The sequence below is a fragment of the Chiloscyllium punctatum genome, chromosome 6 (genome assembly GCF_047496795.1).
Source record: "Chiloscyllium punctatum isolate Juve2018m chromosome 6, sChiPun1.3, whole genome shotgun sequence".
NCBI lineage: Eukaryota > Metazoa > Chordata > Chondrichthyes > Orectolobiformes > Hemiscylliidae > Chiloscyllium > Chiloscyllium punctatum.
In genome coordinates this window covers 32,597,334-32,611,432 of record NC_092744.1, presented here as the reverse complement: position 1 = coordinate 32,611,432, position 14,099 = coordinate 32,597,334, and the positions used below count along the sequence as shown (strand labels likewise).

The window sequence follows — 14,099 nt, the reverse complement described above, 5'->3', positions numbered from 1 at the left end:
CTCAAAACAGATGCCTGTCATTCTTCAGTTTCAAAATAAAAGGCAAGTCTAGAGATTATATCATATTTTCACATGAGTGAATTTAAGAGTTTTTTTCCCCTTTATTGTATCCTTTTTATCTTTTATTTTATCCTACATAAGATTACATGTTTACATAGAGTAGGCAGGGAGAAATTAGCTAGTCATGAAGCTAAAGCCATCTTGAGTGTGGGATAGGTTAGATGGATCAGCTGATCTCCTACTATGTCACACAAATCTTTCCCCATACCAACACAGCCGAACCCAAGGCTGCATGAAATCCCATTATATCTGGTGTTACCTGTTGCTAAGCCACACCGTATTGCTGACTGAAGAAAACGTGTGTTACATAAATGCTGAGAACAGACCTGCGTCCTCAGCCAGGAAAGCGCACAGTGAATGAGACTAAAAACATGTGTCAATTAAAACATTGAGTTTTCATTCCTCCTAGCGGTGCAGTCTAGCAGAAAAAACAAACAGTAAATTCTGAAATTAATTTCTCAATCATGCAAGGCACAGCTCCAAAGCTGGCCATGGTTTATAGGTTTGTTACCATTCCAAAGTGAGCATTCTGCTGCACAAAAACTCAGGTGGACTGCAAATAGCGCAAGTTTGACAATTTTGACTAGTCAGATTCTGAGCATATATTATACAGGAAATTAAATGTCATATTGTGGTGGACATTTATGTGAGGGGAGAGGATGCAAGGGGAAAGTGCATACAGGGTGGAAAGCTCAGAATAAAGGGATCTACGTTCAAAATTTTACACTTGAAATGAAATATTCTAAAGTGCAATCTACCTCACTCCAAGAAATCTCTTCCACATTTAAGAGTTTGACTGTTCAAAAATGTACACAGAAAGCAACATTTTCAGTATTTAATTAAGATGTGAGTGTTATGAAAGTACTGGGTGTAAGCTGTACAGCACAGCTAACTCTCTCAACAACAACTGGAGATCAATCATGCTCGATTGAATACCTTTTATGCCATCGACAGTTTGAAAAATAGCTGCAGCCTCAATAAAAGACAGGACATCCAGAGAATACCAGAAGAATATTTGCAACAAAAGAGAGCAAACAAATGCTAATAAACTGATATAATGTAACACTCTTTTTAAAAAAAAAGATCATTTCCAAGGTGTTTGTTATAATTATTGATTTAAACTGAAGAATGTCTTAAATTATCACTATTTCCTATTCTTCCTCTTTTCAATATTCAACTTAGACTGCCATTTTTAAGGTAGTCTTCTGCTCAAACATGTCTGGTCCAGATGTGACACACCATCAGCACATCAGAATAGAAACAAACCCAAGGCAAACCTAAGTTTATCAAAATTTACTGCAGTTGTTAAGAATGGCATGCAACCATGTGCACATTTTGGCATTCTGTCTAACAACTTAATGAATGCTTCAAAACTGATCATATTGATGCAAAGTTGTGCTCCTGGGTCTTTCGTTTTCACTATAAGCCTTTCACAAACCTGTGGGAGTGAGAAGCTGTCAGGTGTCCCTTTCCTCATAACAAAATTAACAATATAAAAATGACAAAGAAAACCCCCTCAAATCCAAAAGTCTACAAATTCTATTTTTTGCTATCCGTGTATCCTTCCAGCTCACTGGCTGCCTCACAACTGTTCTTGTACACATACATTTTTTTCCCATCTGCTCCACACTTGTGTTTTATAGTAGGACTTCCTCCAAATCTTTTCCTTGATCCCTTTGCTTTTAAATTAGTGTTAAATCACCACCCACACCATCTGAATCCCAGATGTTAGTGCAGTTATATCACATGATCTTACTAACATATTTATCCATCAATGATTTGGCTTATCCCATAAACTATTAGTAGGACAACAGTAACCTGCAAACCTAGCTGGATTCAGATAACTTCCATTTGATTCACAAGATGGTTCAAAGCAACGATAACTTAGGTGTATTATAACACCTTTAACATGCTGTCAGGTGGTCCACAAGAGTGTTATCAAACAATTTAATACATAGAAACGTAAGGATGTATGAAGACAAACTACCAAAGCCTTGGTCATAGATGTCTATTAAAGAGCACCTTAATTGAGAGAAAAAAAGAGAGATGGAAATACTTAGAACGAGAATTCCTCAACTTTAAGGCACTGAAAACTGAAGGCAATCACCAATAGTAGAACAGTTAAAACTAGTAATGCTCATAAGGGGCCAGATGAGATTACAGAGATAGCAATAACCGCTATTATATTCTACAGCACATTCAAATCAGTGATATTTTCAGAGTGGGAAGTCCTCATCAAGCAGATCTCCACTCAGCCAACTGTGGCAAAGAATTTTACTTTTTAATATCAACTATTTCATAACTGTTTTAACCTAATAAATAAATATTGGAGAATACTTGGCACAAAATGTGCTTATCTGTCCTCTACACTATCCTTCTGCTTTTTGACTTCCACATTGGACGTTAAATTAGGGATTACATTTTGGAACATTGATATTTCCTTGCTCACACAGTTTATTGGAAATGTTTGGCCCACTTTGCAAGTGATTTTCTCCAAACTTGTGAAGTGATTTTTCTATCCAGAGTTGAACAATAAAGGAGATTATTCTCGAAACGTTGCACTATTTGATGGGGACATGTGAGGTAGTTTTCTGACACCGTTGTAATGTAAATTGTGTTTCTGTCAGTTAGCAAGAGAAAGATGAAAATTAGGTAGGGGTCCTATTTCTGATTATAAAAGGACAACTGTTACAAAATGTGTGGAGGTTGGGTGAGGACAGGATGAAACCCATTCATGGCCAAAATGCCAAAGGAAGGGCAATAAAATTGAGTAGGGAAAAACAAATAAATAAATCTGGTGCTCATAAGTTAAATCTGCAAAGTCCTAAAAAGTCCATCAGCCTCTGAAAAGGAAAGACAAGCAAATGCTTCGGGTGTGCATACGTCCAGATAAATGTTTACAAATGAAATATTTAGCTGCCTATTTGTTTTCATAGAAGGCAGCCTTATTGTGTATTTCCTGCATTTTGGGCCATTTTTTGCAGGTTCCAGCATTTACAGCTTTTTAAAAAAAATTTCAGCCAGAACAAGGTAATTCCAAGAGATAGCAGTTGAAACGTGATCTGACCAATTCATTGGCTGCAGAAGCTTTTTGTATCTAATCTGTATTCCAGCACCCCTGAGGACAGCTCTTCTCTAGTTGATCATCCATAAAAGAAAAGTTCATATCATAAAACTTTCAAGTGGCTTCGAAAGAAATTATCTTCAACACGAGGAAAAGTCAGTTTTGGACCAACAAGGAAACCACATTATTAAAAACAATTTTTAAAAGTAATGCTTGTTTTTGTTCATTCTTTTATATTAATGACTGAACTAAGCCCGTAGAATGTCACATAGCTGCATAAAGAATTTCTCGGACACTCAGGTGTAAAAGTCCCCTTTAACGACTAATGTAAATGAAAATGTTAATGTAACTGTAAAACAGAGAAAACCATCTCTACTTGCATCGGTGATCAGAGAGAATTGCACTGCTACAAGTTCGAAGCTCCTTACCAAGCAAGGGAGCATAAACACATTGCAGTGAAACCTTTTAACTATGACACCGTCATAACAATACACAACAAATTAGTGCATATGTCAATATGAGATACTGAAGAGCTTTACAAGCTGCATACTCATATTTATTCACATCAGGTGCATGTTTAGCATAGGTAAATTCTTTGATATTCATTAGTCTTAGAAAAAATAGCACATTTTCATTCTCTCTGATCTAGGCCTGTCAACAACTGCTGTTTTTTTAAATCAAGAAATGCCATTTGCAAAAAAATCTAAACCACCCAACTTACTTTATAAACATGAAATCGTGCCAGAAATGGAAAGGATTTCTTCAGCTTGTCAAAGCGACGCATGCTTGAGCCGTGATCTGTCCCTTACTTTCTCAGTAATCAAATTTATAATGTTCTTCCTTTAAGCAAGTCCAGAATTCCAAATTATCCATTCCACTCTCCCTGCAGTAAAACTTTCTCAACTTCCCATGACATGGGAAAACTGCCACTTTCTTCAGGGGCACAATTCTACATCCCAACATTTTCTGTTTACTTGGAATTTATAAAAGTAGACCTTATTTTCACATGTTCACTGTTTATGACTCAAGTGATTTCTCGACGAGGGAAGAAACAGCAGCTTTCTCCAATAACATTCGTCTCAAAGCTGCCATACGCTGTAGGAGTCGACCGAGTACTGAATGGTAAAACTGTGCTGCTTTGCTATTCAACTGCAGCACAACTTGGACAGAAGCCAGGAGGTCAATATTAACTGGAGGATGGAGAGTTCATTTCCTGTGGGCCCCTCAGCTGATGGTTTAACAAGGCAATTCTCCACGCCTCCTCACATACTGCCAACTACCATCCGCTCTCTTTCTCTCTCTCGCACTCCCCCCGCCCCCCCCCCCCATCAGCCCCCGAACCACTCCACACACACATACACATCCCATCACTCCCTCCCACACTCCCACCAAATCAAATCAGCAAAGGAGCATACTAGATAAAGCAGTGCTGTACTCTGTCCTGCATTTAAAGCTGGAAAAAGTTAACTTACAATTTCTTGCATAAATTCCCAGTGAAATCAGCCTGAAACAGAAATCCCAAGCTGCACACTCTCTCGCATCCATCTAGCATCTAAAGGGACACTGATTTTAAACAGCAGCTATCTAATAACTACTTTTTATTCTTTAAAAATCTGTCAAATTGGCAATTTTCAAGTTGTCAACTGATATTGTTTCAATCCAATAAATACCAAGATGTGCACTTATAAACAGAGAGGGAGTGGGGGGAATGGTCTTCCATGTTATTCTGAAAACAATGCTTTCATGATTTAAAACTTAGTGATTTCATTATAGACAAGACTTTGAGAATTCTGTGACAGGTTAAGAGCAATAAAAATTCTCAAGCAAGTGAATACAGATTCTGCAGGTCCTCCCAGTTTCTTTCGTACATTAGGGCAATGTCTATTCATGTTTACATATCGTGTATCAATGACTTTCAGATTTAGAAAAAAATACAAACCATTTGAATTGGCTACATATAACAGTTGGAGAAAAAAATGAACAAGGCAGTAAAGCAGGAGCTGGAACAGGAGAACTGGGAGCAGAAAGTAGAAGCAGCTAACCACTCTTTCAAAAAAAGTATACTGGCACTTTTGTAAAAACGGAAGATCTAGTAGCATTCAGTTGGAGAATAGGAGCAGTGGCATACGAATTGAAAAAAAAAATTAACATCCTAATTAGCAGGAAGATATGTAGCACTAATAGAATGGGGCTTTATGGCCAACTTACAAACTGATGTGAAGAGAAATCATAGTTAATATTTCAGGACCGTTGACCTTTCCTCAGATTTAAAGTCACCGGACCCGATACGTCAACTCTGCTTTCTCTGCACAGATGCTGCCAGACTTGCTGAGCTTTTCCAGCAATTTCTATTTTTGTTTCTGATTTGCAGTATTCAGTTCTCTTGATATTATTTACATTGGTATTATTTATTGGCATTATTTTCACAGGAGTTAAAACCATCATGCACTGGATATTCACAGATTTGGTTTGACTACAGAGGTCTTTAAAATGGTGGACAGGACCCTATGCTGAAATTCCAACTCTTATTCCTGGTGACAGCAACTTTCACCTGTGTATGGAAAGGGCCAGCACCTTACACTCTTAACCAAATGTGTTCTACTATACTACAGATATCTCATAGTACCTGCAATATTCCTGCAGTCAGGCTAGACTCAGAGGAGTTGAAAGCATAGCATAGTTTTGGGAACCATTTGAAAGTCTTCCCATGCTCCTTCCATAGTCTCCTTTATTATCTAACTGCCCAGTATTCTCTAAATTCAAACTCAATAAATTCTATATAATAACAATGGCAAGTCTCAAAATGCTCAAGAAGAAGTCAGAAATCGGCTTTATAAAACTGCAGCTTTTATAACCAGAATGTCAACCATACTGTACCATACACAGCAACAACAGCAACGTTATCCACCACACCTTTAAATTTTGTCCAATGTATCAAAATGTAGCAATCAAAATAGAGAAAGAACTAATAATTTATTAAAACTTTATGAAAATGTCAAAGCTTAAACTCCCTCTCAAACTGTCTAAACAAATATGTGCTAAATTCAGTCTTGGAACACAGTCAAACATTCATAAGAAGCGATTTGGAATGTATCAACAGAAGCAGATGGTCAAGCATTTGCTTTATGTTAACTGGAGAAGCAAGAGGCATAATAGCCTATAACCCAACTGCGGCATACATACTAAACAGCACATCTTAAGACTTGCCCATCTTCGTGGCTATATTCAAACTGCTCAGCCTCAGACGGCTCGATTTTATCCCACGTCCCAAACCCCAGATTGAAAATAGTGTGTGCAGGAACCATTGATATGGTTACAAGTATGGCAAATTGGCTTTGAAAAATTCCTGACTAAACTTTCCTGCAGTGTTATCCAGCCACAGACTTTTAATACTTATCACAGCCAACCCTGGATTCCAATGGCACCACCTTTGCTGCACATATATGGAACTCTGGAGTCTAATTCTGAAGAGGTCCAACTATTGCTAATCAATATTATTGACCTGAATTAAAAAGACATACAGTATTGTAGTTACATTTGCTGATAATATGAAGATTAGAAGGAATAGAGGTTGTATGAAGGATTTAGAGAATCTTTAAAAGGATGTGGATAGGTTAAGCGCATTTGGCAAAATGAAGTAAAATGTTGAAAATTGTGAACTTATCTAGTTTGAGGGGAACAATAGGAAACTAAATTTAATATAAGTGGAATGTAGTTGCCGAATAAATGGTATGGAGGGAGTTTGACTCCCTTGCTACATGAATCACAAAACATCATCATGCAGATAAAGCAAGTAACTGGAAGGCATATGGAGCTTTGGTCTTAATTGTAAGGGAATAAAGTATAAAAAATATTAAAATGGATGTCCTCCTACAATGAGACCTAGGTGACTGGGTGAGGTTTATTCTCTTTTCTGAAGGAGGGATAGTTATTTTTAAACCAACGTGTTCAGACCTGTAATGACACACATCCTGGGACTTGAACCTAGACATTCTGACTCAGAGAAAAGGATACTACACTGTACTAAAAAGAGCCCTTTTAAAGGAGGGACATTTTGGAAGAGGTTCAGAGAAGGTGCATTATGCTGATTCCTGGGATGAAAGGAGTGCTATCAATAAAGTTGAGCATTTATAGGCTATATACATTTAAGTTTAAAAAAGGTGATCTAATTGAATCATTAAAGATTTCAACAAGCCTTGATAGGATATATCCTTGGAGGAGTGCAGCAAAAGCCATGCCCATGGTACCATCCATGACCCAACTGTACAGGAGGAGAGAAAGAAGTTTGAAAGGGCAGTATTAACATTCCTTAGTTAGGGGAACATGTGTTTCTACAGCCATCAGCCAGGAATGGTGTGGTGACTCTTTGGTGCTAAGGTCTAAGCTGTCTCAGAGCAACTGCAGGACATCCTTTTGAGGGGTGAGACAAGGGGACAGAAGACAAAGATAGGGAGGGAGTAAGCAAATGAGCAAGTGAGGGGGGAAGAGAGCAAGTGAGTGAGCGAGGGGGAGGGAGGAAGGGCAAGAGCGAGAGAGTAAAGCCAGCGGTCACGGTCCACATTGACACTAATAAATAGTTAGGTAGGAGATTGTGGGGTCATATCAGATAGAAATTTAGCGAGTAGGACTTCGTATATATAAAGTCTTTGAAGTTTGTATCAAATATAGATAAGGTGGTGAATAAGGCATTTACCATGCTTGCCTCCATTGCTCATAAATTTGAATATAGGAGTTGGGATGCAGTGTTGGGGTTGTACAGGACATTGGTGAGGTTCCTTCTGGAGTACTGTGTCCAGTTCTGGTCACCTCATTATAGGAAGGAAATTACTAAGATGGAGAGGGTTCAGAAGAGCTTTACCAGGATGTTGCTCAGAATGGAGAGCTTGAATTACAGGGACAGGTTGGATAGGCTGGGACTTTTTTCACTGGAGCACAGGAGGTTGAGAGGTGTCCTTATAGAGGTTTATAAAATAATGAGGGGTATAGATAAGATGAATGACTGATGTCTTTTCCCAGGGTGGGGGATTTCAAGACTGAGGGCATATTTTTAAAAGGTGAGAGGACAAAGATTTAAAGAACGACATGAGAGGCAATTTATTTTAAACAGAGTGGTTCATGTGTGGAATGAACTTACAGAGGGAGTGGTGGTTGTAGCTGCAATTACAACATTTAAAGGACATTTAGATAAGTAGAAGAATAGGAAACGTTTTGAGGAATAAAAGCCAGGCGCATGCAGGTAGGACTATTAAGTTCAGGATTATGGTTGACAAGGACTCTTTGGACTGAAGGGTCTGTTTATGTACTGTATTACTCGATGACTTGAAAGTACTAGTCTCCAGATTGCTCCAAGAGCCACATGCAAGCAAATTCAGAAAGCTGAACGCTAAGTTACATGAATAGATTACTGGAAAAATGCTGCACGAAAATGAGTCTAGATTCCTGGGACACCGAGACTGGCGCTGGAGGAGACGGCACCTGTACAAGCCAGACTAGTTGATCTGATCAAAGCCGGAACTAAGGTACTCGCAGGGCATTTTGCTAGTGCTGTTGTAGAGGGTTTAAATGAACTCAGAAGGGTGAGGGAACCAGCAGAAGCTGTTTGATAGGAATACTAGAGTGCATAAAATTCTGGGAGAGGTATCCAGCACTAAAAGAATAGTAAAAGTAATAGGTGAAGTTGAAGTGAGAGAGAAAATAATGAATTCAAAAACCAGGGTTACATTGTATGTACACAAAAGGACAAGCATGGATAATATGTTTGGGGAGTTACAGGCACAAATTCCCTTGTGGGATTACGATATTTCAACAATAATGGAAACCTGTTTTTTGGAAGTACAAGTCTGGATGTTAAATATCCCTAACTACAAGTTGTTCAGAAAATATAGGAAAAAGAGGGGGAGGAAGAGTAACGCGTTTGATTTAGAAGTGCATTACAGTGTTGAAAGAAAGAGGATAATTCAAGGACAAACCAATTTGGTTAGAGCTAGGAAATAATAAGTGTGCAATTGCAATGTTTGCGTAATCTATAGACCACCAACAAGGGACAAGGATATGAGGAACAAATCTAAGTGAATTACAAAGTAGGTGTAAATATCACAGAATAATTATAGTGAGTGTTAATTAGGTATTTAATTAATACCTAATTAATTAACTATATAGACTGGGAGAGTGATAATGTAAGGTGATGCAAAGGACAAACATTCCTCGATTGTGTTCAGGAGATTTTCCAACACTATAGTATATCCCAGCACAAGAGAAAAGGAGGCCATACTGGACAAAGTTCACAAGAATGAGGTGGACAAGAAGATCAGTGACAACGGTGGAACATTTAGCAGACAGTGATCATTGCATTGTAAGGTTTAAGATTTCAGTGGAAATGATATTGGTCAATCCACAGAAAGAATAATCAACTGGTGGAGAGCTGACTTCACCGGGGCAAGAACAGAGCTCAGTCAGATAGAATGGAACCAAAGAGGTAAAAACAATGACTGCAGATGCTGGAAACCAGCTTCGAAGCTACTTGGATGCTGCCTGAACTGCCGTGCTCTTCCAGCACCACTAATCTAGAATGGAACCAAAGACCAGTGGAAAAAAAGTAGTGAACAATGGGCTATCTTCAAGAACGAAATGACTCCAACATAATCAAGTGAAAGTCAGGACAAACTAATCTATAGCTCCCAGGATGATAAAGTAGTTAGAAATTAAGTTAAAGAAGAAAATGTGTGCTAATGGAAGATGTCAGGTAGTCAATAAAATGGAGAACCATGGCAAAATACAAAAGGTTCAGAAGGGAGTTGACAAAGTAAAGTAAAAAAGCAAAGAGAGATTATGAAAACAGAATGGCAGTCAACATTAAAGGTTATTCCAACATCACTATATGCACTTTAATATTAAGAGGGTAGTAAATGGATAGGTAGTTCAAATAAAGGCAGACTTAGTGATTATAGACCAGTCAGTTTTACAAAATGATGCAAAACTTTCTAGACAGAATTAGTCAGGATAAAATTAAATCACATGGAAACACAGATTGATTCCAAACAGTAAACATGGATTTGTTCAGGAAGAATCATGTCTAACTAATGTGCTTGAATTTTATTGAGGAGGTAATACAGGGCTTTTGAGGGCAAAGCTCTTAATGTAGCAGACATGGACTTCCAAAAGGTGTTAGATAGTTAGACATAGTGTCACATGACTTGTGAGGAAAGTTATCGGTCATGGAATTGAAAAAAAACAAGAATACAAAAAAGGCTGAGGCATAGGAAACTGAACGTAATGATTAATGGGTATTTTTCAGGCTGGAAGGAACTTGTACTGGAGCTCCGAATGTTTGATAATGTGACCCTGAGATACAGTATACATACATATGGAATGATCAGATCTTGGTGGCAATGGGACAATTTCAAGAGTTTGTAGACAACACAGAAGAATTGTAAATTGTGAGTAGGACAGTTTAGGATTTTAAGGAGATTTTTGCAAGTAAGTGGAATGGGTAGATAGGTGACCAGTGAAGTTCAATATTGAGTTTGAGGTGGTGCACTCTGGAAAAAAGGAAATGAATGGGCAGTATAAAATAAAGGGCTACTTCTGTAAAAGAGACCTGACTGCACATATACGTAAGTTATTATAGATGGATGGACAGGTAGAGAGCTGTTAATAAAGCACACTATATTCTAAGCTTGATGAATAGGAGGAAATTCAACAATGTTGTGATGAGTGCAGCAGTTTGTACACTGGGTCTAATACCATCTGGCAACAAAACATGCTCCACTCTTCCTTTTCTCTGTAAAGCAGACCAAGAGGACCATCAATTCGACTACATCAAAGTAACTATTCTAGGACAAGCTAACCAGCGAGCTTTTGGAAGCCTGGTTTTCAACCAAAAAGGCCATCAACAAACACAGACAGATCCAGCGTACAAACTGCTGCAGAGAAGCAGAGAAAACGGCCACATAAAAACCAAGCGGTGCTTCACGGAAGTTGCACTGATGATGTTAGTTAGTATGGTAATGAAACATCTGTACAATAACCCAGCAACTCCACGAGCGAACCAACCACCTCATGCACAATCCAAGCTACAGATCTTCACAACAACTTTAAAAAATAAAAGCAATATATGGAGCTGCAGGGAAATGCCAGGAGACTAACACTAAGTGAAAGTGCCCAGAGAGCAGGTGCAGACAGAATGGGATGAATAGCCTCACCTGGAAGCTAACTATTATTCTGATTTCTTCTTCTTATCCCACCATCTCTTGTAACATTCCTCTGCTGCCTTCCCTTCTATTCACTTTTTCCCATTTCAATTTTCCCCATTTCAGAGACTGGTAAGGACATGGAATGCTCTACCTGCCAATGTAGTTAACTCAGCCACATTAGGGAGATTTAAACCATCCTTAGATGAGCACATGGATGATGATGGGATAGTGTAAGGGGTCAGGCTGAGAATAATTCACGGGTTGGCACAACATCGAGGGCCAAAGGGCCTGCTCTGCGCTGTATTGTTCGATGTACCCTCTCCCTGTTCTATTTTCCTTAATCCATAAAGCTCCTTTTGCCCTTCCTCCTTCTCTATCTCTGCTTCTATCTTCTACTGTCTATTTTTCTTTTACGCAGCACTTCTCTTGCACTTGCACAGTATTTGATAGAAGTTAATTTCTCAAACAATTCTGAATAAGAACAATCAGCAAAATTAAAATAATCATTTTATAACCTGAAGCCATGATTTAAAAAAACACAAGCAGCTGACTGACTACTAGGGAAAGACCTAGCTTCAATAATTATAGTGCACAAGCAGTTGGCAGCAGGAGTCATTAAGAAGCAACTAAAATAACAGTTTACAAAGCTTCCTTGATGGCATATAACATGACCCAACAAGTTTGTCAGAATAAAGATTTACTGTAGAGTCATAGACTCAGATGTACAGCACGGAAACAGACCCTTCGGTCCAACCCATCCATGCTGACCAGTTATCCCAACCCAATCTAGTCCCACCTGCCAGCACCTGGCCCATATCCCTCCAAACCCTTCCTATTCATAGATCAATCCAAATGCCTCTAAAATGTTGCAATTGTAAAAAGATACAATTTTACATTTTAGCTTACAGAAATTTTATAATTTTCACGTGCTGTGAAATATAGCAAATAGTCTGTCGGTTACGTTTACATCTGTGTGTCACAGAGCTGTACAACAAGGAAACAGACCCTTCGGTCCAACTGGTCCATCCTGACCAGATATCTTAAATTAATCTAGTCCCATTTGCCAACATTTGGACTGTATCCCCCTAAACCCTTCCTATTGGCTCTCTATTCGATCATGTTTGTTAATAGATTCAAGAAGTAGTTGAGATTCCAACACGGATACTTGTAGGACAGCATTAGTCACCTTCCACCAGCAGGCACCTGCCTCTCATCCTGATTCTTCTCCTGCCAATTTCCTAATTAGGTCTCCAGTATATAAAATAAAAATCTGTCTCCAATCTCAGAAGCTTCAACTTTAACTAACAGTTTTTGAGGGTCTTTATCCAAATAAATAGCATCCATTGACCCATCCCTGTCCATAAAGCTTTTGACCAGGTGGCTAAATGAGGTTCCTTATACATGAATGATTCTTCACAAACCGATATTGGCTCTCTGAGTAGTTCACAATTTTCCAGGAGGTCAGCCATCCTCTCCTTATCACAGACTCTATTTCCCATTAGAATAACTGATCTACAAATGAGAATAAAGACAAACAAAAAAAATAAAAAAAGAGGAGGAAGAACTGAAAAGCAAAAAGGCAACACCTCAGAACATCAACTTAAAATAACACATTGACCAATGGTGCTGTAAAGGCTGTATGGTGTGAAAGCATTAAGTGTGTTTTGCACAACTGAAATTCACAAGAAACAACAAAGAAGATCCATTTTTTAAATATTTCTTAACTATTTTTGGTGGAGAACTAACATGTTATGAAAGTTTTAACTTTCAATTTTATGAATAAAATTGAATACTATATACTATATATACTATATATACACAACATATATACAACATATACTATAACAACATAACTCCAATCTGATTTCTTGCTCTACAATATTTAACAGCTGCCTATAGTTATGCTAAACTCTGAAAACTTCACTTTAACATTTACATGCCAATTGACAGTACTTTGTGAACTTGCAGAAGGATACAGGCCTGCTAGAAGTCAAGTACGATATTGCTATTGGGTCATTATTTCAGTCACTTCTGCTATCGCTCTCAAAAAGAATGAGGCAATAGTTTTAAAGAATACAGATAAACAAAGGGCACAGCAGTTCTAAAATAGAAAAGCCCCTTGATTTCTAACAGTTTCTCCTCTTTTAAAAGTGACAGTTTCCTACCTTATTATCGCTGAGCACAAGTCACTGTCTATTAAGCATCTGCCTAAGTAGACAGAATGCACTGACCAAGCCATATTCCACAGCTACTTACAATGCATTTTATGATCATCCAGTAGATGGCAGGATTCCACAAGGCAAGCACGTGGCCACCTTTTTCCAACTTAAGATGAATATTGTACTTTAGTTGAAAGTAAAATTCATTTGCTGAGATATTAAAAGCTAGAACTGCACGAGGGTAACACACAGTCCAGTAATTACTTTAACACAGCAAATCATATCGTGACCTCATCTCCTCTAGAGATCTTCCCACCAGTCTCCAAGCTCCACAGAGCCCACTTCTTTCCAAAATTCATAAACAGGACTGCCTTCAAAAAAATCATTTCAGCCAGTTCGTGCCCCACTGAACTTATTTCTTCCTATCTTGACTATTTTTTCCTCCTGTTCAGTGAAGATAAAAAGATCAGAGAAGGTAAGTGTAGTTCGTGTACAGTCACAAACAGGGGAAGTTTTAATGGAGAACAAAGAGCTGGCAGACCAATTAAGTGCATGTTTTGGTTCTGTCTCCACAAAGGATAACACAAACAACATTCCAAAAAAATGTTTGGGAACACAGGGTCT

The 14,099-nt window shown here is 38.3% G+C and overlaps 1 protein-coding gene across 9 annotated transcripts in view; it reads right to left on the bottom strand.

Moving 5' to 3' along the window:
* tnk2b (tyrosine kinase, non-receptor, 2b) overlaps nucleotides 1-14,099 on the bottom strand; it is a 260,676-nt gene that overhangs the window by 133,083 nt on the left and 113,494 nt on the right. For 3 of the 9 annotated variants that reach the window (XM_072572314.1, XM_072572315.1, XM_072572319.1), the window contains exon 1: nucleotides 3,846-4,235. The exons of the other annotated variants lie outside the window; for them this stretch is intronic. In XM_072572314.1, coding sequence (XP_072428415.1) covers nucleotides 3,846-3,908 — 63 coding nt within the window. In that variant the 5' untranslated portion in view covers nucleotides 3,909-4,235. Of the gene's footprint in view, nucleotides 1-3,845; nucleotides 4,236-14,099 lie in introns of those variants that run through there. 9 annotated transcript variants of the gene reach the window in all.